Below are 23,754 nucleotides of genomic sequence, written 5' to 3'. Positions count from 1 at the left end.
TATCACCACGTTCATGCCTTTCAATTTTTCTGAGGGAAAAACACAGCCATATATTTTTAATAAGCTTGTAAGTTTAGTTTATGGTTGGCTATGTCAAGATAATTGTTTATTCACTGATATGGTCATTTCTGTGGCTGTGGTTGTTTGTGGTTATTCTGATTGTTGATAAATGAAAAACAGCATTTTGCTTTATTAATTAAACAAATCATTGTTAAAGAAACAGAATGAAGCCCAAAATGATTTACAAATATAAATAAATGATTAGTCAAAAATATCACTGAATGCACCAAACAATAAATACATCATTAAGATGCAGATCATTACAACACCACCTCAAACTACATACTCAATTATTGGCTGACTGCACATGTGTAGATAATATATTCATAACAGTATATCTGGAAAAAATATCTGCAAAAAGTATCAAGACAATCGATAAGTTACTGCATATCTCCTGTCCACACCTTTTAAAATGATCAAATCAGAGTCTACTGGAGTGGCATCGTACAGAACAATTTAGGAACATCATGTAAAATGTGAGGGACCCTAGATGTTACTCAGGAGTCTGACTGGCCTTTAGGGAGAGCTGAAAATAAAACCTGGTTTCATCAGCACTTCTGTAACAATTACATCAATCCCCTAATGCCATAATTTGATGGAAACACGGGGGACCAGCTTCCTAATCCTGGATCAGCAATGAGACTGTTATGAGATGATGGCGTCTCAAGACACATTTACTTGAGGGACTACACACACACCAGCGGTCTTAATGACATGTCTTCAGTGTCATTTTGCAATGTTTACCTGCTCTTCAGTTTCCAAACTATTATCTACTAATCACAGTTTCCAATATGTTTGATCCAATTCTCAAATGAATCAAAAAGAAAACTAGTCAATCTTCTCTTTATTGTGGAATATAAATTTCAGGAACAAATGTCATGACGTACAGTAAAAGGTACAGTTCAGCAGACATGGGAAGTAGTAAACCAGTTGCTTTACATTGTATACAGCATTAGCAGTCCGAGACATCTTTGGGAACATGCACACAAGTGAGTTTGGTAGAGTCATCGATTTTAGAAACCGGATGGAAACAAAGCAACGCAATCAAAAGTATGCCGAATGCACCGGGGAGATTCAAAAACAAACACTGACCTTTACTTACATAGACCTGTGCACAAAATGCATTTGGATGAAATATTACAGCCGCTCGCTTCCTCTGAATCAGTAAATTAAAAGGGAGAGAGGGCGACTGTAAATATTGAATCTATATTACATAATAAGAGCTTTGTGTGATAAGGGATGGCTTTTATTTGTGTCATAAAAAAAGCACACTCTGGTAAACTGTTACCACGTGCTTCAGTACATTCAACTTCTATACCTTTTAACAACACACCACGATGACAGTAGACAACTCTGTGCATTGTATTATATAATCATATTCTCCATTATCACGTGATATAATTTGACACAGATAAAAAAAAATAAGTTACAACACAAAGAAGAAGGATAAATACACTGAACAACAAAACATAATCATAGAAGGTGTACGCTCACAGTACACACACACAACAAATTCTTTAGAGCGCTGCTGATTAAGCACCTGGTGAAATTAATTCTGTGCAGGTGTTCCCTGATCACTGCTACCATTGAAATATCTCAGCTGAAGACAAATAATGTTAAATGACGGACACTTGACCGAATAGCACAGTGCTTACACAGGGACATGGCACATTATGCAAGGGTTCTTCAAATATCCATCAGTAAGACATCGGAGCAGATGTTGCATTCAAAACCATCCGATTGCGACTTCAACATGTGGCAACACAAGCCGACAGTGCTAAAAATAGATATGCTTCTATTTAACCTTTTATATAATAACTATCTTTTTCAAAGTACTGAATCAAAAATAGTTCATCGGTCTTACGAGTAGTATTTTTCTTTAAAGTCTACATTCTTAAAGTGGCATCTCAGGCACTGTAATAAACTCTGTAGTAAAGAGTTTTATTTCGCCATAGAGAGTAGGAGTTATCAAACTTCAGCAGGTAAGTGCCTTCACCTGGAAAATCGTGGCTCCCCCCCTGGACGGTTGTGTGACTGTCCTGGCGGTATACGGGTACGATTTCAGCCAAGTTTGAGTTGGTTTGACTTTTGGAGCCCTTCTCAACATCTCCGTTACCGACGGGCCCTGCAACAGGAATCACATAAAGCACAAAGTCAAACACCCTGCCTCAGGTCCCAGCTGGAGGAAAACGTATAAAAACACAACTACGGTGTGCTTTGTAGATACTGAACGACTGATATGTTTTATAGAATGATACATTTAGGCCGCTTTACACTCTGAATTGCAAACCCTACAGTAACTGACCTCCCAGCTCCTCCTCTTCGTCTTCGTCATCACTTGACTCGCTGATGTGCACGGTGATGGACCGGCTTGTGACAGGAGTCCAGTCAAAATATATGCCAAAGCCAATGTCATAACCGTCTGTAGCAAACTCCCAGCACACTTTTTTGGCCTCGGGGACAGTGGGCACGTGGACCGTCATGATGTCGCCTCGGTACACCGTCACCACGCTGTCGTCCTCCGTTTGAAGTCTTGCTTTCAGCTCCTTCACTGCAGCAGATGTCCACGTTGTTGGGGGTGTCAGGGGCGGCATCTGGGCTGCCGTCAGGGGCGGCATCTGGGCTGCCGTCAGGAGGCACAAAATGGCAATGTGTCCACACAGAGCATAACGGCAAATTTGATAATCATTTATCTGGCTTATATAAACCTGAGGTTTTTAAAGCTTGTATCAAAAGATTTATGATAAAACAAAGCAGCAGTTATGATGGCACACTCTGCAGGCCCTCACCTTTCATCTCAGCGGAGAGCTGACAACTCCCAGCACTGTTGTTCTCCTCGCCTCCTTCCCCCGGGGCCAGCTCTGCAGGGGCCAGCTCTGCAGGGGCCACTGCATTACCCTCAAAAAAGCACACAAACACAACACTGATATTATAGCTGAGAAATCATATCCTATTGCACTTCCCTGTTTATTGCCAGTCATTGACAGCTCGTCCAACACACTTAAATATTAAATACCTCAGAATGTTGCCCTGAGTCCCCCTTGGTTTCCTCCATATCAGCTTGGTTTTTGGATTGGGTGCAGCTCTGTGAAAGGTCTGTGTTGGGGAGCCTGAGGAGCAGATGGTATACCAGCAGAAAAAAAAAAGACATCACAATATATAAACAGAGAAGACATTCAGGATGCAAGGAGTAAAACTAGCAACGCGTTTCCTTAAAGTCGCTGTCTAAGCGGCACTTTCTGCAGCAACAGGCTACCTGTCCAGCGGTCTGTTGTCGCTCTGTTTGGCTGTTATTCCCGGGAACGAGGAGAAGGAGAGGGACGACAGCCGTGACTGGAGCTTTGATGTAGTTTCTAATCTCTCCATGGCTGTAAAGGCAAGACAAACACCTCAGTCTGCGTGGCTAAAAAAGATGAAACCCCGCCCCTACCAGTAACCTCAGGGAGGGAGAGACAGACGACACCGAAATTAGCCTCATAACACTGTCCGGATAAACTAACTAAACAAACTGTAACAATAACGGACTGTTTTAACAACAGTACGAAAATGGAAAATTAGCAGCCAACGCCAGAGGAGCGACTAGTGTCACGTTATGCGAGGCTCTACTACAGCATCAACCTCTGGCTTTAACTTTAGCTGGGAGGCTAGCTAGTTAGCTCACATGAGCTAACGCTGTCGAGCAGGCAGAGAGAAGTAGAGCCGAAGAAGCTGCGGCCACACCAGACACAACTTTATCTCACCACAATGTAACGCCGGTAGTCTGGTGCAGCGATACGATGGTACTTTAGTCCAATTTAGGCCATATCGCCGCGATCACGTAACGGGTCTCTCTCCACGGCGATGCTGCTTCAGGAAAAGCAGTCCCGAGTTGTTTGACACTTCCGCGTTTTCTCGAGCGTTGACGAAAATCTGCGAATCTCAAGCGTCGAGATTGTGTTGAAGAAGTTTTACACCATGTCTACGTTGTTCAGATATTTTAGTTCCACAGATTATGTATGAAATACAACCCTTAAAAATACAGCTGTCACAAAACACCGTTGAGGCCTATTTATTGAAAAATGAATCTTATTACATCACAATTTTCAAAACAAAATGTGCAACATACAAACACGCTTTACGTATAGGCCCATGTGCTGGACATCCTTGGAAAATCAGTTAAGTTTCACATTACTGTAACTGTCTGATTTGGTTTGCATAGCAGTGATTTGTATGCCGCAGAGATGCACTGTTGCATAGGTTTGCTGCTTGATAGAAAGCACAGCAGTGGTGTCTCCTCGGTCTGGGCATCAGTGAGAGAAATCCAGGGGAAAGGACTTTGGAAAAAACAAAAACGTTTGATCAGGTTAAACATGACAGAAATGTATATATATATAAATATATATTCTTAGTGTTCCACTCACTCCTCTGTGTGAAGGGAGGATGCATGTGATGCACTGATGAAACTGTGTGCATCTAATTCCACAGCGTGTGGACACTTCTCTTTCAGGACGGTGTTGATAAGAGAGAGAGCATCACTGGATCCCAGACTGGCAGAGGTGCAGATATTTAGCAGGCTGTACAACACTGCACTCACCCAGTTCAGACCCACAGAAATGCCACCTAAATATGGGAATCACAAGTCAGCTTAAATATAAAGAATGTCAAATCAAGAGTGAAGCCTTGCTGCACCAAATTCCAAATGCTCTCCCTTACATCTTATAAAACAGCTCTAAAGAAAAAGAAGTCTGCAATAATGAAACATGGCATACCGGTCATTGTAACAGGACACGATGCCTCTATCAGTAAAGGATCTGTCAAAGCCGTGGTCAGATGAGTGCAAGACAGCCACACATCTGCAGTGTCACAAGCCACAAAGTCATACTGTGGTTTGAGGATGAAGTCGTGTCCAAGAAGCTGAGCCAATCTGAAATAGAAGATCAAAAGAGAGGGATTCAGTGACTGAAAATCAACAATGCTGCATGTGTATGAGTGTGTACCCGGAGTACCTGGTGACGGGCACACCAGAGATGAAGCTGTACACAAGGCAGCGCTTGGACAGGTGAGAGCGGAGATCAGCACAGACTTTGTGGAGGTGAGAGGGCAGACAGCAGAGGAACAGGACGTCTGCCCATGCTGCCAGTCTGCGATTGTCAAAGAAACATTCAACTCCTGTCTCGATAAATTCCACTGAAAAAAAAAAAGAAGCAACAAAGGCAAACACAAGGACGACTTCTTCAGTATACAAGGAAGCAAAGCTGAAGGGGAAACTTTTATGACACACAGTCCTTTTCACTTGCAGGATAGAAAACATAAGGCAGTTCCAGTCTAATGTGTTATTTCACACACTGGCTGATTTAGTGAGTTTCACTGCATCATAACTGCTATTTAACATTGATTTGGACTTTCAAGGGTCTTTAAGTGTACCTGCAGACTCTGGTCTTCTACTGGAGATCTTAATGTGTGATGGTTTCACCCCAGACTTTTCAAGGAGGGCGAGGAGCAGCTGTTTCCCCATGTGACCCATCCCAAGTATCCCAATGCACATGTCACTGTCTCCTGATGCCAACGAGCCTCTGTCCACAGAGGGACACTTGATGGTGCATCTGTTAATGGTAATCATACAGAATGACTTCGAGCAGTAGCATTAAGTATGGTCAAAGTTAGTGTTAAGTCCTTCCTGTGTGTCACAGATACTCAAAAATAGACCCACAGATAAAATACCTCAGTGAGTGGACCAGTTTGCAAAGGAAAGCTGCGTGCGCGCACCCGCAAAACGTCAGTCCAGTCGAGCGTGCACGAAGGTAAAGAAACTCTTTCTCGTCTTCAGTTAGTTCGGCCTCAAAAGAAAGACTGCTCAAATCAGCAGCTACGTCCACCATCGCCTCAGAGTTTCGACAGGAGTCAAATGTGCAAAGGGTGTATCGTGACAAGGTTCACAATATTGTAAAATGTGCCTGGTCCTCTTGTTTCCATGGCAAAAGAACAACTTCCGATTTAACGGCTCACATATTTCAAAATAAAATTCCTGCCGACAAACTTTGCGTGTTGTTTTTAGGATACAAGCACAAAATTAAAAAAAAAACACACACTACTCAGATTCAACAGTTTTTATTTCCCTTTCATGCTTTTAATACAAATTCAACTGTACACTTATGTACAACAAATATTATGCTGTCCACATAAACAAGAAAATGGGCAAATCAAATGTCTGCAACACAGCATATCAAGTCGAATATCAATATTCAAACATACAACAAAAAAACCGACAATTGTGCAAGATATTAAGACTTTGCTTCAAGATTGAGTAAATACAAGTTTGTCAACAACTTGCAAATGTGAGCACAGACCGACACAATAAAACATTTGAAACCAATTTTAAAATTTAAAAGCAGCTTTTCAGAACAGCAGCTTTTGTGAAGTCACAACATTGATCACAGCTCAAAATAAAATTATGAAAATTTATAACTAATTTGGATAGTCTTCCCATCTGTCATTATTTTGACTTAGTCACTTAATAACAGAACTTTACACAGCTGTAACACATTCAGTTTCTATACTTCTTCTATATTTGCATGAAATGTTAACCATCAGGAATATTTACAGTAAATAAAGCCCACATACAGCACATTATAAACATTAAGGGTCATTACACCTATACCATTAGTGTTTGTTGACACGATTAGAGAACGTAACTACACAACTTGTAAACACAGCTGCTTGAGAATTAATCAAATGTGCCTATTTGTTCATTGTTATTTGATATTTATAACGCTGTTGTCTATCCTAAAACAAATCAAAAGACATATAGATGTGGCTTATAATTCATTACTCTTCATACATTCTTTGATTAAACAATGCTGATAACCATGAAGGCACTGTGAGGGAACTGGTTAGCTGACACAAGCTGAATCACAGTAGCTCAAATTGCCACAAAATGAACAGTAATGTATTTATACCAGGGCTGTATGTGCACATCTGTGTTCCTCTTTCAAAGAAAGTTGAACACACTTTCCAGCTGTTGCTTCTATGCAGTCATGGTTTCAGACAGGTACCATATGGCAAGAAGAATTATTCCTCGCCCTGCCTCCATTTCTGAGACTCCTCCTGCCGTGCGTCAGGGTGAATCTGGTTCCTCATTCCACCCAAGACATTGGAGGTGGCTTCAGTGGCCATAATGAGTGGCTTTACGACTGCTGGTGGCAGCTGGCGGAGAACGCCACCCACTGCCCCCGTCATCCCACGCTGTTCATGCTCCCTGGTGGCTGTGTCATAGATGGTCAGTGCTGTGTCTGTGATGCCCTGTGGATGGAAACAAAATCCTCATTAGGGTTTTTTTCCATCACTGTAATTGAAGTGAAAACATTGATCATTTTAGCTGTTGGTGTGTTTACCTCTTTTACAACAGTATAGGCTTTGGCTACACCTTCTCTCAGGTCAACGGGCTGATGAGCCAGTCCGTAATGGGAGAACCGTTTTACCCTCTTTGTGTCCCTCTCATCAGGCACTGGAGACACCATGTCATAGGCCGTTTCAGCTGCTGCCTAAAATGACACACAACAATAAATTCGTCAAATGTCTCATGAATTGGTATTCTGCAGACGTTTTTAGTAACAGCGGAACGACGACTTTACCTGGATGGTCCGCACCATCCTGTTGGTGAGCTCCAGAGCAGCCATAGCAGTAGAAGTTCCAAAGGAGGCGGTGCCGCGCTGAAACCCACGGACTATCCGGCCATCTTTCCTGTACTGCTCAATCGGGAGCCAGACCAAGTCCCTGAATCCCTGAACTGAACACGACAGAACAGAACATGCATCTTAAGAACAGGCAATACATTACACGAAAGATGCACCTGAATCGGGGGTATTTCTCACACACAGACACACAGTTTTTTAGAATATGTATTGTACTCACCTAGTTGCACCAGAGAGTGAATAGGTCCCACACCACCCAGTAGTCCTGGAAGCTGGTTCTTCTTTATGTCGCTTAGCCACTCGTTTATTGCATAGGAAAACAGCTTATCAACACCCAATAATCTGAAACACAGACAAATATTAGTTTCCTGGGAAAGATATTCGATTCTCTGACGGTATTACACACTTGATAGAGATAAATCATTTATCGTTGTGTGTAAAAGAAATGTGCTCTATTACCTGCTGAATCAAAGATATCAAATAATAAGCGTCACGGTCTGATATGATGCATCACTCAGATAAACATACCCTTGTCTATAGCACAAGCGCCTCAGTTTCAGCTCTGAACAATTAAGCTGTGTCAACCCGATAATGATCCCTGCAAATGTTCCCTGTAAGAGAGCAGTCATAAGATCATTCATAAAGCACAAGTGAAATAATGTGGAATTAGTACACATGCCTCTTAGACCATGTACCTGCTCCATTGCAACATGTTTCCCATGGTAATCCAAGCGAATGGGAACCTCAGAGGTAAACCGAAATTCCCTTTTAGAAAAAGCAAATGTTACCAAACACAAACAAGCAATGAAATGATTTCCTCAAAAGGGGGGTTTCCTTGTTTAGTTATTTAACGCGGACCTAAAAAAGATCGGTTGGTCTGTGAAAGAAGGAGCAGTGGCTTCATTGTCGTTCGCTTCCTCCCGACCAGATGTGCAGAAACCGTTGTGGCTCAAACGTCTCTGAGCAGGCACTGAGATGATTGGAGCCGGGTTCTGGCTGCCGCTGGCGTGCTTGGAGAAACTGCAGGTGATCTCTGGGACAGCCGCTTTTTTTGTGGAAACACAGACAGCTGCAGAACAAAATAGTATCAGGAGCCAGTATGTTCAAGTGTCACCGCCCACGCTCGGTGTGCAAGGCTGTATGTTTGATTCTGTTCCAGTTCAAGGCACTTGTGAATAATACATTTTACCTTCTTGAGCAGGCGGTGAGAAAAACTCAACTTCAGTAGCAAGACTTGTGAAGAAGTCCTTCAAGAAGAACAGTGCATCCTTCAAAACAAACAAAAAACAAGGCCGTCACTTAAATGTTACTGAGGGATGCTGATCCGCATCTTTGATAAAATCATCTGTATCAAAGACTTTTACCTGATCAATATTGAGGCGAAGAGGCATCAGGGAAACACGCAAACAGCACTCCTGGGGAGCCTGGCCTGACTCAGGACACATGTGCAGCGCCTTAACTGTCAACTAAGACCGAAAGCACACAAGAAGTTACACAAGGCGAAGACTTGACCGCATTAACGTGAGTGTGTTGCCTTCCTCACCATGTTAGAATGAGCTTTTCTGGGCATTTCCTTGCTAGAATACAAGTAGAGGAACTTGTTCATCTGTGAAGTAGCCAGTCTGTCTCGAATCTCCAAGTCCTGCACAATAAACACCTGTCGGGAGACTGGCTGGTCCGTTGCTGGTTCAGAAGCCACCTGGCCCTGCGGGTACACCTCATGCTGAAATCTCACCTGGGGAGAAGGTCAAAGAAAAGCTGGTAAATGGTGAAAAAATGACCGAATGTATTTAGTTGATCTGTTCGAGAGTAACATAATAAAAATGTATTCCAGGCAAAGAGGAACTGTACTTTGCTGAGCTGTATCTCCATCAGGACGTCAGGGTTCCTTCCTCTTCCACCTCCTGCCCGTCCTGAAGCCTTGGCCTGTCTGACTGGAGTCTGAGACGGGGAGCTATGGGGTGTAGACCTGCAAACGGGAGACAGGGACACAAATTACACACGTCTGTTTCCCTTTGAGCACATTCTAAACAGTGTGTGAACATAGTGAATGGCTCACCCCCGGCTTCTAGCAGGAGAGGCTGTGAAAGTGCCACTCCCAAAGTCCTTCCCACCATAGAGGTGCCAGATGACAGAGATCTCCTTGATGAGGTAGCGCACCTCTGGGATGGGAAAGTTCACGGCTCCTCGGCTGGAATCGCTTCCATCTAGAGGCTGACTGAAGTAATCGTCTTTGATTTCCACAGGATCCGAGGTGAGCTGCTTCACCACTGGCTCCTGATCAAGATCCTGAAACACACGTTGCTTTCAGTGAGCCACAGATTTTCAGCATACTTGTTAGTAGCCAGACCTGTGTGAAGGAGTAGATCCTGACCTCTCCTCTGGAACCTGGTGTCTCCAGGATACAAAAGTCGTCCGTCTCTTGAGTCAGGCTCGGGACAGGAGTGATGAGAGGAGAGTGAAGCATGGGGTAAGTCGGGCTTGACTCCTGGTTAAAATTCCCACTCTCATCCGGGAACAGGAATAGGTCTGAGCGAGGCGGGTCTTGGTCTTGATTCCGCTCCTCACACGCACCTATAGATGTGTGAAAAAATAGAAAATCAAGTTAAGTGATATCATTCATGCTAAAACTTGAATGTTTACTGAACAAAGTCTTCACCATTCTGCTGCAGCCCTGCTGCATGCTGCCCGTCAGTCTCCTCCATAGCTTCACTCATCAGATCCTGCAGCATCTGCTGCTCAGTCTCAGCGAGCAACAGGGTCTGAGATGTGGGCCGGCTAGGAAACTCCGCCTGTCCACAAACATACTCAAAATAAGAACGTACGACCAGTGGAGTTTTTTCAATCCTACTGTAGCTACGTAATATGGGCCTCTTGGTGGTGTCGCTGCTGACCTTGGTTCTTTGTGTGGTGCTGCTGTGTTTGGCCTCTGGTTCTGCAGGGGGGAGCAAGTCTCCATAGCTGGCCATATACTGGATAAGGTTCATGAGGGCGGCACAGGAGTCCGAACACGTTCTGATGTGAATAACGTCGCTGGAACAGCGCAGCTCAAATCTGGGCTCCGACTATCACCCGAGAAACATGACGCACACATTTTTCAACCTTCTATTCGAGAGAAAAACGTTTGAAACATTGTCGGTTAGAGACATACAAATCTTACCAACTTTCCATCCACTCCCGGTTTGACAGCTGTGATCCTGAGCTCCAATGTTCCCATGTCTACCACTTGGACATAATCTGTGACAAAAAAAACAAAAGCAAACATTGGTCAAAGCCGCATTCGAACATTTTAAGCAGTTTCTTAAGATCATCACTGAAGTCAACTTACCTCGCACTAGATTGACAGAAACAGCATTACTCTTGTCTGAGAGGAACAGAGCCGCTTCGTCCAAAATGATCCTGTGCAGAACACATTATACTCAGCAAAAATAACTCAGTTGTAATTACATCGCTCAATGTTGTGTCAGCAAAACCAGTCGTCTGCTCATACCTGAGTGTTGAGGAAGAGTGGTCTAAAGAGACACTGCTGGAGATGCTAAAAGTCTCCACAACCAACAGTGATCTGAGTGGCAGGTAAAGGGGTCTGTGGAGAGAAGAACTGATTAGAATACTGTACTGGCAGCTGAAAACCCGTTTCACTTGTTGTTCTCCTTACTGATTATGTTATACTGTCTTATATGAAGTCTCTATTGCCTAAGAGCTTGTCTCCTTCTGCCTCTTATGAAATGTAGTTTTCGTCTCTCTTGCCAGTCAGCTGGGAGATCCGCATTTGCAAATGTGAAACTTACTCATTGCAATAAAACTCTAAAAAGGACAAGTTCGCTTTTTTTGAATTCATCTTTAAAGTGCCTCCACGATACACACACAGATAACTCATTATTTAGTGGGAGGTCTGATTTACCTGTAGTCTAGAGAGCAGCTCCACAGGTGTAAATGTAGGGTGGTGACAGACGTAGGAGGGGCGTATCCCAACACAGGCTCATCGGAAACATTCAGAAAGTCAACAATCTGTTGATACAGAAACTGGCATTAAGATTACAATTGTAATATTCTATTGTATTGTATTTCCCTGAAATGCTGTCTTAACATTTGTGTGAAGGCAAAAGAATCAAAGAGGCTGTGAAAGAGTTAGTGAATGAGTAGCTCCATACTGGCCTACCTGGTCATACCAGCCCAGGCTGGGAGAGACTACTCTGTGCTGGAGTGTGGCTCCTCTCACTCCAACAGCAACCAGAAATTCCTACATGAAAAGTGAGGAGAAAACAAAAAACACACCGACTGATATATTTAAACACCAGTTCTGTCAAATAAGGGAAACGTTTACTGAATGTGGTTGAAACAGATGTTACAGCAATAAATCAATAATAAACACATCACCATGGTGTTTCACAGCATAAAAATAAGTCCCCACAAAAAAACGTGTATTCATCATAGAGTGTGTATGAAGATGGCCAACATAACAGTGAAGCTAAAACAACTTGATCACCCCGTAGTAGTTGGCTCCAATATAGGTCATAAAGCCTGCACCCTCCATGTTAGCAGATGTGAAATGGACGATCTGAAAATCGTTCTTTGGCTCACAAATCACTGAACTGTGCTACACGACTCTGGGATCTGAAGTATACGTTGTCGTATGTGTCATTTTAGCAATCCCACCGCGCTCCTAACAGACAGGGAGTCTATACCGAGGTGATCTAAAGCCGTCTTGTCAGCCAGCGCGGCCTTTTACTTCAGCGATTTGAGTAATCTACCTTGACATTGCGTTCTGCATTCTGCGATGAGATTTTGACAGCAACGGAGACCATGCTGCGGGCCTCCAGACCGATACCCTCCGAGGGTGTTGAGGCTCTCTCAGCAGACGTCTCGGATTGGTAGATGGTTGGCTCTAACCAGTGGGGATGCGTCCTGCACGGCAGCTTGACGTCTGAGACAGAGGTGCCTCCATCCACAAGTCCTGAAGAGATTAACAAGAGGGAGACATGCGTATATGAATGACATAACACTGATGTAGAAACAGCATGGTTATATAGTAGTAGTACTCTGAATGTGTGCCGGTGGTTTACCTTGATGGTACATGCAGATATTACTGGTGTGGAAGCAGATGTAGTGTTGGTCTTTATATCCTTCGTACTGCGTCACACTGAACAACACGGCATTTTTCACCTCCAGCCAGAACTCGCCATGTTTGTTTTTCAGTAGAGTTTTATCCTCCTTCTGGGAGAAAGATGGAAACTCAGTTCCCCGATCCATAAAATACGATACGAGGAATGTTTGAATAAAACCGGGTAAGTGATGACAAAAAGGATGCAAGTTCACCTTAGCATTAGTTTGAAGAGTCACCAGGCCATGATTGACACTGATGATGACAGAGAACAGGCTCTGGGAGGTCTTGCTCTGGGCTTTGGGCTTTTTCTTCTTGCGAGACCTGAGGCCCAGGTCAGACGCAGGACAGTAATAGTGCATGGTCTCTTCGTCTGAGCCACTGTCCTCTGTCAACACAACACAAAGCATGTCTATGAAGGGACAACTTCCTCGTAGATGTTTCTAATACGATTCTAACAGTCTGACTCAATGCACATTCATGGGAAATCTTTTTTTTTTTGTCGTCTCACCCTCGGGACCGGTAGAGCGGAACTGGCTGAAGCTGTCCTTGGAATAAGTGTTGATCAACTGACTGGCGACAGAGAGTCCGACTCCATATGGCATGCTTTCTACCGTCTCCACTGGAGATGGAGCAGTTGGCTCCCACAGCAACAGGTCATTGTTTATCCTAAAATATTGAGAATATACTTTTTACAGCGGTTAAGTATCTTAATTGGCATCTTATCATATATTTCATGAGGATGAATACAGTTTTAGTCACTTCATTTTGATAGTCCTCTCTTTTCAACATTGTTGTTGGGTGTCAACAAGACTTGTCTCAACTAAAACATGATCTAATGAAATGTATTCAAACAAAAACCCTTCACCAAAAGATTATCTGTTGATTTTCAGCTACTACGAAACACATGTGTACACATCTTGTATCATATCATAAATGTGGTACCTGTTGTGTAGTTTTTCATAAAATGCCTTGCTGGGGAGCATTAATTGCACATTGGGGAAACACAACTCAAGGATGAAGCGGGAGTTGTTCATGGTTTTATCCTGGAACTCTGTCATTTCAGCAACATCACCAGGGATGACCATCTGGAGTTAAAAAACAAACAACAACAACAACATGGGTTTGTCACCATCTGCTCTGTCAACAGGTTAGGCATGCAAATCACTTCGGATGTTTCTGTTTGCATAATGATGCATCTGTCATTGCAATATAATGCATCAATCAGAAGACACCCTCGCTCCTGAATGCAAATGTTCCACCTGCACAAAACCCACCTGCCTTTGAGCAATGCTATCGTCAGAACTGAAACAACAATGTTTTTTTTAAGCAAATTTAAAAAGGAACTTTTTAAAATATGTGGGCTGCAACATTTCTATATGGTTATTGAAGGTTTGTGGTATCTGTGCATTGATAACATGCCAAACAGAGCCTTTTGTGATTGACAAGTTGCATAAAGTGAGCAGACTAATATTAAACAATCAGGTGGTATTCATACACCTGGATATAATAATAATACAAATACATTTAGCAGTTGCTCTAGGTACTTCAACAACATTAAGAAATGGACTAATATATATTTGCATTTTTGCTGAGTGTGGCCCTTTGGCCATGACATACCTCTTCATTCTCATACATGACCCTTCGTGACGAAAAGGGTGATGGCTCTGGTTTCCCAAAGTCACACACATCCTTGAGTGAATGGGCAGCCCCTTCCTCCTCTTCCTCTTCAAGGGAATGGTCCTCAGCACCCTCGTCATCTTCAGCCGTCACCCGCTCCAGTATCGAGTGGACTGCAGTGGGGTTCATCTTCAGCACAATCCTGCTCACAGAGATTCAACATCAGTGAGGGGTTCCCCTGAATGGACAGAGCAGAGCAGAGCAGTCTGTTTAGATAAACTTACCTCGGCCAATCAAACTTCACACTTTCAGATGTCGTCATGTCTCCATCCATGGTGTGGGACACTCTGAGGAACCGGGCAGCTGGTTGATCCGGCTCCTCCTGAAACTTCCCTATGCAAACAAAAGAATAAAAAGCAGTTAAAGAGCAATTCCTCATATATAAAAAACATTTAACTTTAGACCACATACCAATAAGCTCCCTGAAAGTGAGCTCCATTTTGGTTTGGTCAGGAGAGCTGCCACCCATGAACTCTGTCTTCACTTCCAGGTCTTCCAGCTCCAGGTAAAGTACTTCCTTCTGCAGGGACTTCTTAAACCAAGCGCCCCTCTCCTGATCTGAACGCAGGTCAGGGATGGGGAAGCGGATGGCAAGGCCCAGCAACGGGGCATTGACAGTCAGCGATACGTGACAGTTAGTGGGAGTATGGCTGTCATCAAGGAAGACCTCTGTAAAGGCCTTATGCTGTGAAATGAGTTTGAAGGGACAAAGAATTACAATAAAGATATGTTAGCGAGCATGCATGCATGCATATATATATATATATATATATATATATATATATATATATATATAGTAGTTCTTGAGAAGCCCTTACCAAGCTGACATGTTTATTATAGGATGTGTACATGTGGGAGGCCATCAGCTCTGTGGTGGCCAGCTTCTGAGGTTGTAGCAAAGAGTTGAGACGGTCCACGATGCTGATGTCCAGCTCAGAGCGCACGGGGCCCAGCTCCACCTGGATCTCAGCCTTCCTAGGAATGGTGCAAAGGCGAACCTGGCCGCCCTGCACAGAGAACCAGCGTGTTGACTGAGTTAAAAGCATGACGGTGACACACATAAAGCTTTTGAGTATTAAGTGTTTCATATTGGACTAATAAGTTACCTGAGGGCCTCTGCGCTCAGCCTGTTTGTAAAGTAGGTGAAGGCAGCTGGTAAGCGCCGCATCACCACTGACTGTGGTGTCAAATGTCAGGAGCTGAGGTGTGACAGAGAAAGTAGTGAGAATCACTCCTAATGTCATTTCATGTATAAGGGGTGTTTAACAAACCGAAGCTCAGTGCACTGCCACATGTGCTCAGCTTGGACTTGAAACACGAACCTCAGTGTACTGAATGCCTCTTTGGGAGCCACCAGTGAAAGCCTCAGAGGGGAAAAGACACTCCAAAAACTCCATCTGGTCAAGGGAGACGTCAGTACTGAAAGTCCGCAGGCTGGATCCCTGACAGTGCTCGTAGTGGATCTTTAGGCCCTGGGCCACAAACCTGCAAATATAAGCCCAGATCACACAGACATAAAACACATACATGGTAAATAAAAGGGATTAGTGAAAAACAAAAGCGCACCTCAGATGGTCATGGGGGCAAGCCTGGTTAAACACTGTCCGGGACTGAAGGAAAGCAGCTGGGGCGAGCTGGCCTGGGCCCACCATGCTGAAGAAGTGTGCAGCCATGGGGCCAAGGGGACTGGGAGCAGCATCCGGTGGTGGCAGCGGGTCGATGTGGAGGACTGAGACGGCAAGGCTGCTCAGTGTCAACCTCAACACCAGCTCTGGCCTCGACTCATCACCGTGGGTTTTGGTTGGATGGGCTGAAATACAACAATGGCACACGAACCACGTAACCATGTGCAACAGAGAGCTGCGTGTTGGTATGTTACAACACATAAAGATCTAATCAGGAAGATATGCTGATGTAATCTTTGCTTAGAATGAAAACTCCTTTTGCACTCTTCAGCACATGGCCACAGAGGGACTATTATTTAATAGTTTAATGTGTTTAAATTATGTATACAGATACATTGTGATACTTACAAGGCTGTCTCAGTAATTTTTGAGGAAATTGTAAATCCCGCGACTGGATGGGAGCTTCATTAGTCTGCTTCTCTCTTTGTCGTGGTACATCCATGTAATCATCCCACAGAGCCTACAAACACAGACACACGGTTCATTCGGGAGAATTTTACCACACAAACTAAAAACACCCGCAAGTCAAATACTTCCTAATTTTGTCAGTATGATGATTCAATTACATTTTTTTGCAATTTGCTGACGTGAAGACTTACTGTTGCAGACGGAGATTCTCCTGGTGAGGTGGAGTAGTTGCTATTGAGTGACAAATCCAAGTCAACGGTGGGCGGTTCACCCAGAGGAGGAAGGGATGACAAGCTGTGAGACATGTCCATGTCTGCCATGGAGAAGAACACGTCATCTACACCAACCACAGATGGGTTTAAAGAAAGAAAGAACACATTCAGTTAGATAGATGCAACCACAACATTCGGTTTCTCTGAAAGGTCAAAGGATAGAGGATGGTGTTTCATTCCAACCTCGACTAGACACAGTTCTGGCGGTCTGGCTCTCAAAGAGGTCTGGGTCTGTTCCTAGCACAGCGGTATCCTTCTTCAGACAGCGGTTCAGTTCCATATGGAGCCGATACTCATCCTCTTGCTGCATGGGTCTGCTCTTTCTATCCTTAGCCGATTCCTGCGCACCTTCACAAAAAGAATAGGAAATCCTCTATTCACTCTACTTCTCAGTAACTCATTTGGGGACATTATTACCCGGTTTGATTGAAATGTTGTCGCTCATCTATCAACAGAGAGGAGGCTCACCTCCACCAGAAAAAGCTCCACACAAGTCCAGAAGAAGATGAACTTGCCGTGGAGACAGAAGAATGAGAAGTGTATCAATGTGTCCGACAACATCCAGCTGAAAAGCAAAGCACGTAAAACACCCTGGTTATTAGCAATCACCCCGAGTTCATAATATTGACTGTTGAAATAATCCAGATTTGTTTGCTTATAGTATTTTGTAATTAAGTAATGCTTAATGCACCTTTGCTCCAGGCATCGCCAAGTTGTTTTTCAGAGTGAGGGACAACTCTATTTTACCACAGAGGCTCCCGACCTGCACCGGTTCAAAGGGTGTCGTAGAGGATAACGGCTCTGTAAACTGAGGATGAGGCTCACATATGATTTTGGGATTCCAGCTAGGGGAGAGCTTTGGCTCAGTTTCCTGCAAAATAAAAGATATATTTTAAAAAGGCTGACACATACATACATATATACACTTTCCTGCAAAATGTCAAAGACTCGCTACACTAACCGCTGGAGTGGGTGAAGATTTACAGCCAGCACGGGACACATCTGAGAACTCATCCCAAAATACAGTGATGCCTTCCATCTGCAGGTTTTTATGTGCAAATGTCGTTGGCTGGTGCACATTCACACTTGAAGTCTCCTCGCCTGTTTCATCGCAGTAAACAATCCTGAAAGCAACCGCAGAACACAATTAGTTTGATAAGGACCTGCAGTGAAAACTATTGCATCGCATGCACTACATAATAGGGACATCTTCCATACATATAGCTGCAACCTTTTCACTATCCACAACATAAAAAAAAAAATATTCAATAGTATTTTATCTTGCTCCCCTTATTTATGCGTCTTCCTTTCTGAATGATGATCGATTTTAGAAATTAAAATTGATAATGGATGGAGACTTTTAACTAAATTCTGATGTTGGAAAATATGTTGTGATATGTTCATGTAATATTTTGGAAACTGTCTGGTTTTCCAGGATGTCCAAACTTACTTTTTGATTCGAATCTCAAGGGCGATCCCAGTTTTAGAATTTTCTGGAATGTGTTCGACTCTGAGAACAGTATCCAAAAATGTCACTTTAACTCTTCTCAGAACTGCAAGGTAGGAAATTTAAAAGAAATTACTTTACACAATTCTAGGTCGGTTCACTTTTTTTAAATGTTGCTCAACAGTATCTACATATCGTACCTGTCTCTATCGTTTCTGCAAACTTCTCTAACCCCTCAAAAGGCTGGAAGCTCTCTCCCATATCGTCGGTGAGTTTCTGGCTGAGACATTCTTTGGCAAGTTGCATGCTGCTCGTCATGAAACTGGACCAGTACATGGGCTCAGTGCCAGATGCTGGAGGGACAGTTATTGACTTTTCAGTAAAATCAGTTGTCAACTTTTTTAACAGAATGATGATACATTTCCATCTAACACTTTTTTTGAAAGATGGTGTCCTCGTGGCACGCAATGCGGCCTCTCCTTACCCACTCTTGGTCTTGGTCTGAGCACCATCTCCAAACCTTTGACCTCCAGGGCACAGTTTTCGTGCAGTAGGGCCGCCCATGGAACGGTTAGAGAAATTGTCTGGATGAACCCTGCGATGACCTCAAAAGGGGCATCTGCCGTCTCTAGGAGTTCATTGAGTGACTGAGGAACAAGGAATAATATTGAAGTGTTCATACAGATTATGTGTTTAAATCAAATAAATTCATCTGTTGTATTTCCAGGTAACACTACACATACCCATTTATCCAATGGCACTTGTGCAAGTGATCCGGTGCCTTGATAGAGGTCTAAACTGAGCTGATCCAAGCTCAGCTTCTCCTGCAGAAAGTTGCCAAGGTACCGATGCAGGAGGTATCTACAGGCCCGCTTCTTGATGGACTCCGAAAATGGCCACGGCATCTTAACTCAATGGGTGAACAGTACACAGGTAATGACGGGGATCTCGAGGCAACCGGAATGGTATAGCAACTCGGACAGCTATGAATGAATCACTGGTGTTACAGTTGTGTCATCCTGTCGACTTAAAGACATTAAGAAATCTTGAACTCCAACACCCTTCACATCCCAAGATTAGGGACACTCCGCAGGATGTGTTGACACTCGGGGATATGTGTGGGAATTGGTCAGACTCCTGTTTGCGGCTCCTATTGAGAGACAGAGATATGGTTCCAGCTTTTGTAATTTGACACTTGACACAACATGGGACTTGACACACAATGTTTACAGCAGAGACGAAAACAACAAGCTTCACGAATGCGTCAGTTTAAGACAGACACGGTTTTAAATGTATCCTGAGGAGCACTATAATATAAGTGAAGCATTAAACCTCCACAACGTCAGTGTTATCATCAGCACACATTTACCCCCATTCTAGAGCCAGTGTAAACAAGACAAAGGCGCTTGCGAAATAACAGTTTGAATGCCACAGACGTGCCAGTCAATAGCTGCCCGTAGCTGTGGTCACTTGAACAGGGCTGTTATCGTAGTCAAGACACGGGAGTAGCGCTAGCTAGACAAAGACATGTCATTTCTGCTAACTAGCCGGCTAGCAAGACTAGCGACATTAGCTAGCCTCTGAACCACTCCCGTGAGGCAACATTAGCATAGCCGGCTAACGTCAGGCTACAGACTGTAACGGTACATGCCTGCTAGATGGCTAGCTAACCCTAAAATCAAACACTTACTAAGTTATCTTCCCACAGTGAGGTGTGCGCTGACAAAAATCACGTCACATACACACACACCAGAGCAATACGGCAACACGCACAAGTCAACGAACACAGCGGAATGTATTAGTGCAGCTGGCGAGTTACCTTCTGTCTGAGTTGTTTACAAACACTTTCATGACTCCGCACCAATTGAGCCTCCACCGGGATGGGATTAGGAAATGACGTCATAACATGGCGGCTCAGTGTGGACCTCTGGACAGGCGGTTGGGTCAACATTTATGTTAGGTCGTTATTTTAGACGCTGAGCGGTTGAACTAGAAACAGGGCGTGCGTTAATGTCACCTCAGTCTCTGGTTATCCACGCATTTACATCTCAACGGTTAGTTACCGATCTAACGTGAGGTGACGCTCATTTTGACGGAACCCTCTCTAAAGAGCTCGAGCGGGCCCCGGACGCTTCCACGAGCCCGGAAGAACACGTCCAACGAGGAGGTGAGAAAAACGAACGCACTTTGGTTAGAAATTACTTTTGTAACGTATTCATATCAATCGTGTGATTACCATATTTAAAATGCAAACGGGTTAAATATAACCAAAGGGATTGAAATACGTGTATAGCCCACAGAGCGGTCAGCTGCTTTGCTACCGTTAGTTTTCTCAGAGTTCAGCTACAGTAGATTAGTCTTCCTAACTAACATTCTATGAATTCGCCTAATTTGCATGAAACTCACACATTGCATAGCAGCTGTCTGTGTGAACAGTAACCAGATATATGTATCCTCATCCAGCTACACAACCAGGCTGCTCAGAGTCCTCAAGATGTCGCTGTTCTTCATTGTACATGTATAACATATTTATAATCAGCTCCACCTCGACCAACTACAACGATATAATGCCACGCGGTCATTAATGCAACTGTAATAATATTCCAGTAATAGAATAATATAACGCTAATGGCATTATTCTGCATTAATAATAGTTTAAACTTAAGTAACATATTTAACGCAGTGTTTGCAATCAATTATTATTTCTTCGTTATATTGCTGCTTTAACGAAGGATCTAAGTACATCCTATCCTTCTGCCTATTTATATCTCTGTCTAATTCTAAGTGACCTTACTAGCACTGTGTGTTGGTTTAACAGGCTATACAGAAGACCAAACCATGATGATATTTTCTCCTTCCATAACAATGACAAATCCACAGTGTTTTGCTTGTAAAACAGACATCAAAAAGGTAGCAGGGACAGGTTACGTAAAAGTTGCTGCGTGTCTAACATTCAGTGGTTACGAGGGCACAGCAGCACCCATAAAGGCATCCATCCGAACGAATGAACGATGACGCAGCCAGATGCGGAGCAACAGGTTACAGCTGTCCTGCAGGAAAAGGGCTCATACAGGAATGCACAACCTAATGCTCCTTGACATAAATGGGGCAAACAATGTATTCAACTTGTTGAACAAAAATGCACCGGTGTATTTAGCAGCCTTTTACATTCAGAGTGATCTTCAATGAGTGAAGCATTTGCAGGATGAAATTTAAAAAACAGAGCCGACTCATCATTTGGAAGCACTGGAGACAACATTGGTCTTCCTCTCTGGGAACACATTGGACTTTTTGAATATCCGGTGCTCTGATAAATCATGGCTATACCATGCACGGACCAGCTACCTGTTTGGAAGGAGGAAGTGTTTCACACTATCTATTCTGGGAATACCCATTTTATCTTACACTTGTGTAATGTTATCTTACTGGTGCAACTACATTTAGTTTAGGAAGTTAATGACATTTTAGTGGGTCCAACTTGAGTAGTTGAGTTCCTAATTTCAGTTGGTGTAACCTTTCCTCACCCAACTAGGCCACTCATAGAGGATCTTAAGTGTTAAAAATAGTCCACCTTGCACTTGTAATAAAAAAAGGTTCACAGATCAGTCAGATGCTTGTTTGTTTCAGTTCTGCTTTTTTTCTTTAAATAATTTGCCTTTAGGAAACACGTGAATCACAACCCTTTTTAAAGCGGTTTTAAGTTATGACCATATTATACTGTTGTATTTTATTTTTACTACCATCTCATTATAAATAACACTTGACAGGTAGTCCAATGAATGTAGTTTGTTTCATGGCAGTAAAGAGCTCCTTGTTCTGACACAGTCCCAGTAAACTGCAGGGTTTGTCAAGTGCACTCAGTGATTGTGGACATGGAGAACTCTTTCTGTCATTGTGTCAGTCAGCAAGTTTTAATAGCATACAGTAAAATCTGGGCTTCAGCTGAGTCCGCCAATAATGTTGTTGTTCTGTAACAGGGGGATGGAGATAGACTGCCAGCCCGAGGAATCCGTCGTCTCTTCCTTTGACGAGGACTGTGCTGTGCTCGGCCACGTCAAGGACATGAGTTTGGAGGCAGAGGCGGTGGTAAATGACGTACGTTTTGCCGTTGACGAAATGCACGTGTCACAAAGTCTCAGCAGCGCGTCAGATGTGGCCTACATAAACGTGGAAACACGAGAGGGAAACCGGTATTGTCTGGAGCTCACAGAGTCGGGATTAAGGGTAAAGACGCACACGCACGGAAAGTGAAGCACAGTGATTTCCTGTTTTATTCCTCATTGTATGCATGTTTTACAATAAATCACTTCTCCAAACAGGTGGTGGGCTATGCCTTCAATCAAGTGGACGAGGATTTAGACACCCAGTATTACGAGACTGTTTACTCACTTCTCGACAAGCTGAGTCCGGGCTACAGAGAAGCCTTTGGGAACGCTTTGCTCCAGCGGCTAGAGAGGCTGAAGCAAAGCGGACATTAAAAAGGACCAAGTTGAAGAAGTGGAACAGAGGTTGATGATTTGGGTAAATTTGGATATATGAGCCAAGTCTGGTCAAATATTATAGCCTGTTATGTGACATCAACCTGCCTAGCTACCACTACAGTAAGGCTTACCCTGCTCCATCAACCACTACAGTAAGGCTTACCCTGCTCTATCAACTCTTTGTTCTGACTTCCATATCATTGAATGTCATGTTGCTTGGTGGTTTTGGCTGTATGGGGTCTGTTGCAACATTGCGTTGACTTTACTGTGGAAAGATTTTCCAACGGTGCACATCGTTTGAGAATCCTGCACCTTTTGTACTCATCAGAATGGTCTGAGAAATAAGTAGGTTGTTCGAATTATAGATCCAGTTGCATGCACTAAAACTGACCCGACATCTGTTCAAATGTACCAACTAGTTCTTATTCAGCAAGTGAAAGACCCAAAGCTATATTCTGTCCACTCATGTATATACTGCCTTAATGACTGCTATTTTGTGGGGCTGACATTTCACATGGATAACTAGGTCAGAAACTTTTTGAAAAGGTTTATACAATCTCAATTATCAAGTTAATTTTTTTTATTTTTCTCCATACTGCATTGTAACTCAAGCTTACATTTCAAGCTTTTGCTGTAAAAGTGATCACTGTACAAGCTATATTTATGTTGTAGTCTCAAATTTTGGTTAATTGTCATAATACAGTTTCATATGTCCTTCAGTGTTAGTCATTCCTTGCTGCTGGCCTTTGCGCAGAACAGATTCTGAGAATTACATTTGTCTTCATTTTTACATCTACAAATGTCTGACAGAAGGCAAACCAAGGCTAAGCAGCTGCATTTTAAAACAATAAAGTTTCTTCACCACTGCGTCATCAAGTGGCGATTTTGGGGAAATTGAGTTAAAGTTCACCTACATTTTTGGATCAAGTGTCTTACAAGTACATTTGACA

General features: G+C 43.3%; 4 protein-coding genes across 7 annotated transcripts; 1 reads left to right on the top strand and 3 right to left on the bottom strand.

Annotated features, from left to right (window-relative positions):
- Positions 1–886: 886 nt before the first annotated feature.
- Positions 887–3,934, bottom strand: tmed8 (transmembrane p24 trafficking protein 8). 2 transcript variants are annotated; one of them, XM_031847907.1, is made up of 6 exons: positions 3,801–3,934; positions 3,317–3,428; positions 3,077–3,170; positions 2,850–2,958; positions 2,366–2,683; positions 887–2,185 (listed from the first exon to the last, which is right to left on the bottom strand). In XM_031847907.1, exons 2-6 carry the CDS (start codon positions 3,424–3,426, stop codon positions 1,968–1,970), a joined length of 849 nt encoding a protein of 282 aa, XP_031703767.1. In that variant the 5' UTR covers positions 3,427–3,428; positions 3,801–3,934; the 3' UTR covers positions 887–1,967. The 2 variants fall into 2 exon arrangements, with proteins under 2 accessions (XP_031703767.1, XP_031703769.1); XM_031847909.1 differs by lacking the exon at positions 3,801–3,934 and having other exon boundaries at positions 3,317–3,794.
- A 165-nt stretch (positions 3,935–4,099) lies between these two features.
- On the bottom strand, positions 4,100–6,015 carry noxred1 (NADP-dependent oxidoreductase domain containing 1). Its single transcript, XM_031847906.1, has 6 exons — positions 5,761–6,015; positions 5,464–5,642; positions 5,046–5,226; positions 4,809–4,963; positions 4,461–4,659; positions 4,100–4,373 (listed from the first exon to the last, which is right to left on the bottom strand). The coding sequence occupies exons 1-6, from the start codon at positions 5,916–5,918 to the stop codon at positions 4,223–4,225; spliced, it is 1,023 nt and encodes a 340-aa protein (XP_031703766.1). The 5' UTR covers positions 5,919–6,015; the 3' UTR covers positions 4,100–4,222.
- Positions 6,016–6,131: 116 nt separating this feature from the next.
- atg2b (autophagy related 2B) lies at positions 6,132–20,448 on the bottom strand. Of its 2 annotated transcripts, none has more exons than XM_031847898.1 (43): positions 20,143–20,448; positions 19,067–19,473; positions 18,808–18,970; positions 18,524–18,676; positions 18,327–18,429; positions 17,838–18,000; positions 17,568–17,747; positions 17,345–17,441; positions 17,060–17,224; positions 16,796–16,941; positions 16,545–16,656; positions 16,078–16,321; positions 15,834–15,996; positions 15,618–15,710; positions 15,330–15,518; positions 14,923–15,196; positions 14,736–14,844; positions 14,452–14,653; positions 13,777–13,919; positions 13,343–13,500; positions 13,047–13,219; positions 12,794–12,944; positions 12,482–12,684; positions 11,890–11,970; positions 11,632–11,738; positions 11,221–11,313; positions 11,059–11,129; positions 10,891–10,967; positions 10,625–10,795; positions 10,390–10,522; positions 10,105–10,304; positions 9,790–10,019; positions 9,582–9,699; positions 9,274–9,465; positions 9,095–9,196; positions 8,920–8,998; positions 8,589–8,799; positions 8,426–8,495; positions 8,259–8,341; positions 7,951–8,072; positions 7,671–7,825; positions 7,431–7,580; positions 6,132–7,338 (listed from the first exon to the last, which is right to left on the bottom strand). In XM_031847898.1, exons 2-43 carry the CDS (start codon positions 19,226–19,228, stop codon positions 7,108–7,110), a joined length of 6,222 nt encoding a protein of 2,073 aa, XP_031703758.1. In that variant the 5' UTR covers positions 19,229–19,473; positions 20,143–20,448; the 3' UTR covers positions 6,132–7,107. The 2 variants fall into 2 exon arrangements, with proteins under 2 accessions (XP_031703758.1, XP_031703759.1); XM_031847899.1 differs by lacking the exon at positions 20,143–20,448 and adding an exon at positions 20,014–20,131.
- gskip (gsk3b interacting protein) lies at positions 20,185–23,680 on the top strand. 2 transcript variants are annotated; one of them, XM_031847914.1, is made up of 3 exons: positions 20,186–20,490; positions 22,301–22,547; positions 22,643–23,680. In XM_031847914.1, exons 2-3 carry the CDS (start codon positions 22,305–22,307, stop codon positions 22,799–22,801), a joined length of 402 nt encoding a protein of 133 aa, XP_031703774.1. In that variant the 5' UTR covers positions 20,186–20,490; positions 22,301–22,304; the 3' UTR covers positions 22,802–23,680. The 2 variants fall into 2 exon arrangements, with proteins under 2 accessions (XP_031703773.1, XP_031703774.1); XM_031847913.1 differs by having other exon boundaries at positions 20,185–22,547.
- Positions 23,681–23,754: the final 74 nt, after the last annotated feature.

This window comes from Anarrhichthys ocellatus, unplaced genomic scaffold, assembly GCF_004355925.1.
Source record: "Anarrhichthys ocellatus isolate YVR2014 unplaced genomic scaffold, GSC_Weel_1.0 scaffold7, whole genome shotgun sequence".
NCBI classification, from domain to species: Eukaryota; Metazoa; Chordata; class Actinopteri; order Perciformes; family Anarhichadidae; genus Anarrhichthys; species Anarrhichthys ocellatus.
The sequence above is the reverse complement of the archived record's forward strand: the minus strand, read 5'-3'. Positions and strand labels throughout refer to the sequence as shown.

Coding starts and splice junctions, on each gene's coding strand:
- tmed8 (XM_031847907.1), bottom strand. CDS start 3,426: ATGGAGAGATTAGAAACTACATCAAAGCTCCAGTCACGGCTGTCGTCC. Junction 3,171..3,316: donor GACAACAGACCGCTGGACAG/GTAGCCTGTTGC, acceptor TCTGCTCCTCAG/GCTCCCCAACACAGACCTTT. Junction 2,959..3,076: donor ACTCAGGGCAACATTCTGAG/GTATTTAATATT, acceptor TGCTTTTTTGAG/GGTAATGCAGTGGCCCCTGC.
- atg2b (XM_031847898.1), bottom strand. CDS start 19,228: ATGCCGTGGCCATTTTCGGAGTCCATCAAGAAGCGGGCCTGTAGATAC. Junction 10,523..10,624: donor GCACCACACAAAGAACCAAG/GTCAGCAGCGAC, acceptor GTTTGTGGACAG/GCGGAGTTTCCTAGCCGGCC. Junction 7,826..7,950: donor TCACTCTCTGGTGCAACTAG/GTGAGTACAATA, acceptor TGTCGTGTTCAG/TTCAGGGATTCAGGGACTTG.
- noxred1 (XM_031847906.1), bottom strand. CDS start 5,918: ATGGTGGACGTAGCTGCTGATTTGAGCAGTCTTTCTTTTGAGGCCGAA. Junction 5,227..5,463: donor TAGAAGACCAGAGTCTGCAG/GTACACTTAAAG, acceptor TTTTTTTTTCAG/TGGAATTTATCGAGACAGGA. Junction 4,374..4,460: donor TCCTCCCTTCACACAGAGGA/GTGAGTGGAACA, acceptor TTTTTTCCAAAG/TCCTTTCCCCTGGATTTCTC.
- gskip (XM_031847913.1), top strand. CDS start 22,281: ATGTTGTTGTTCTGTAACAGGGGGATGGAGATAGACTGCCAGCCCGAG. Junction 22,548..22,642: donor TCACAGAGTCGGGATTAAGG/GTAAAGACGCAC, acceptor TTCTCCAAACAG/GTGGTGGGCTATGCCTTCAA.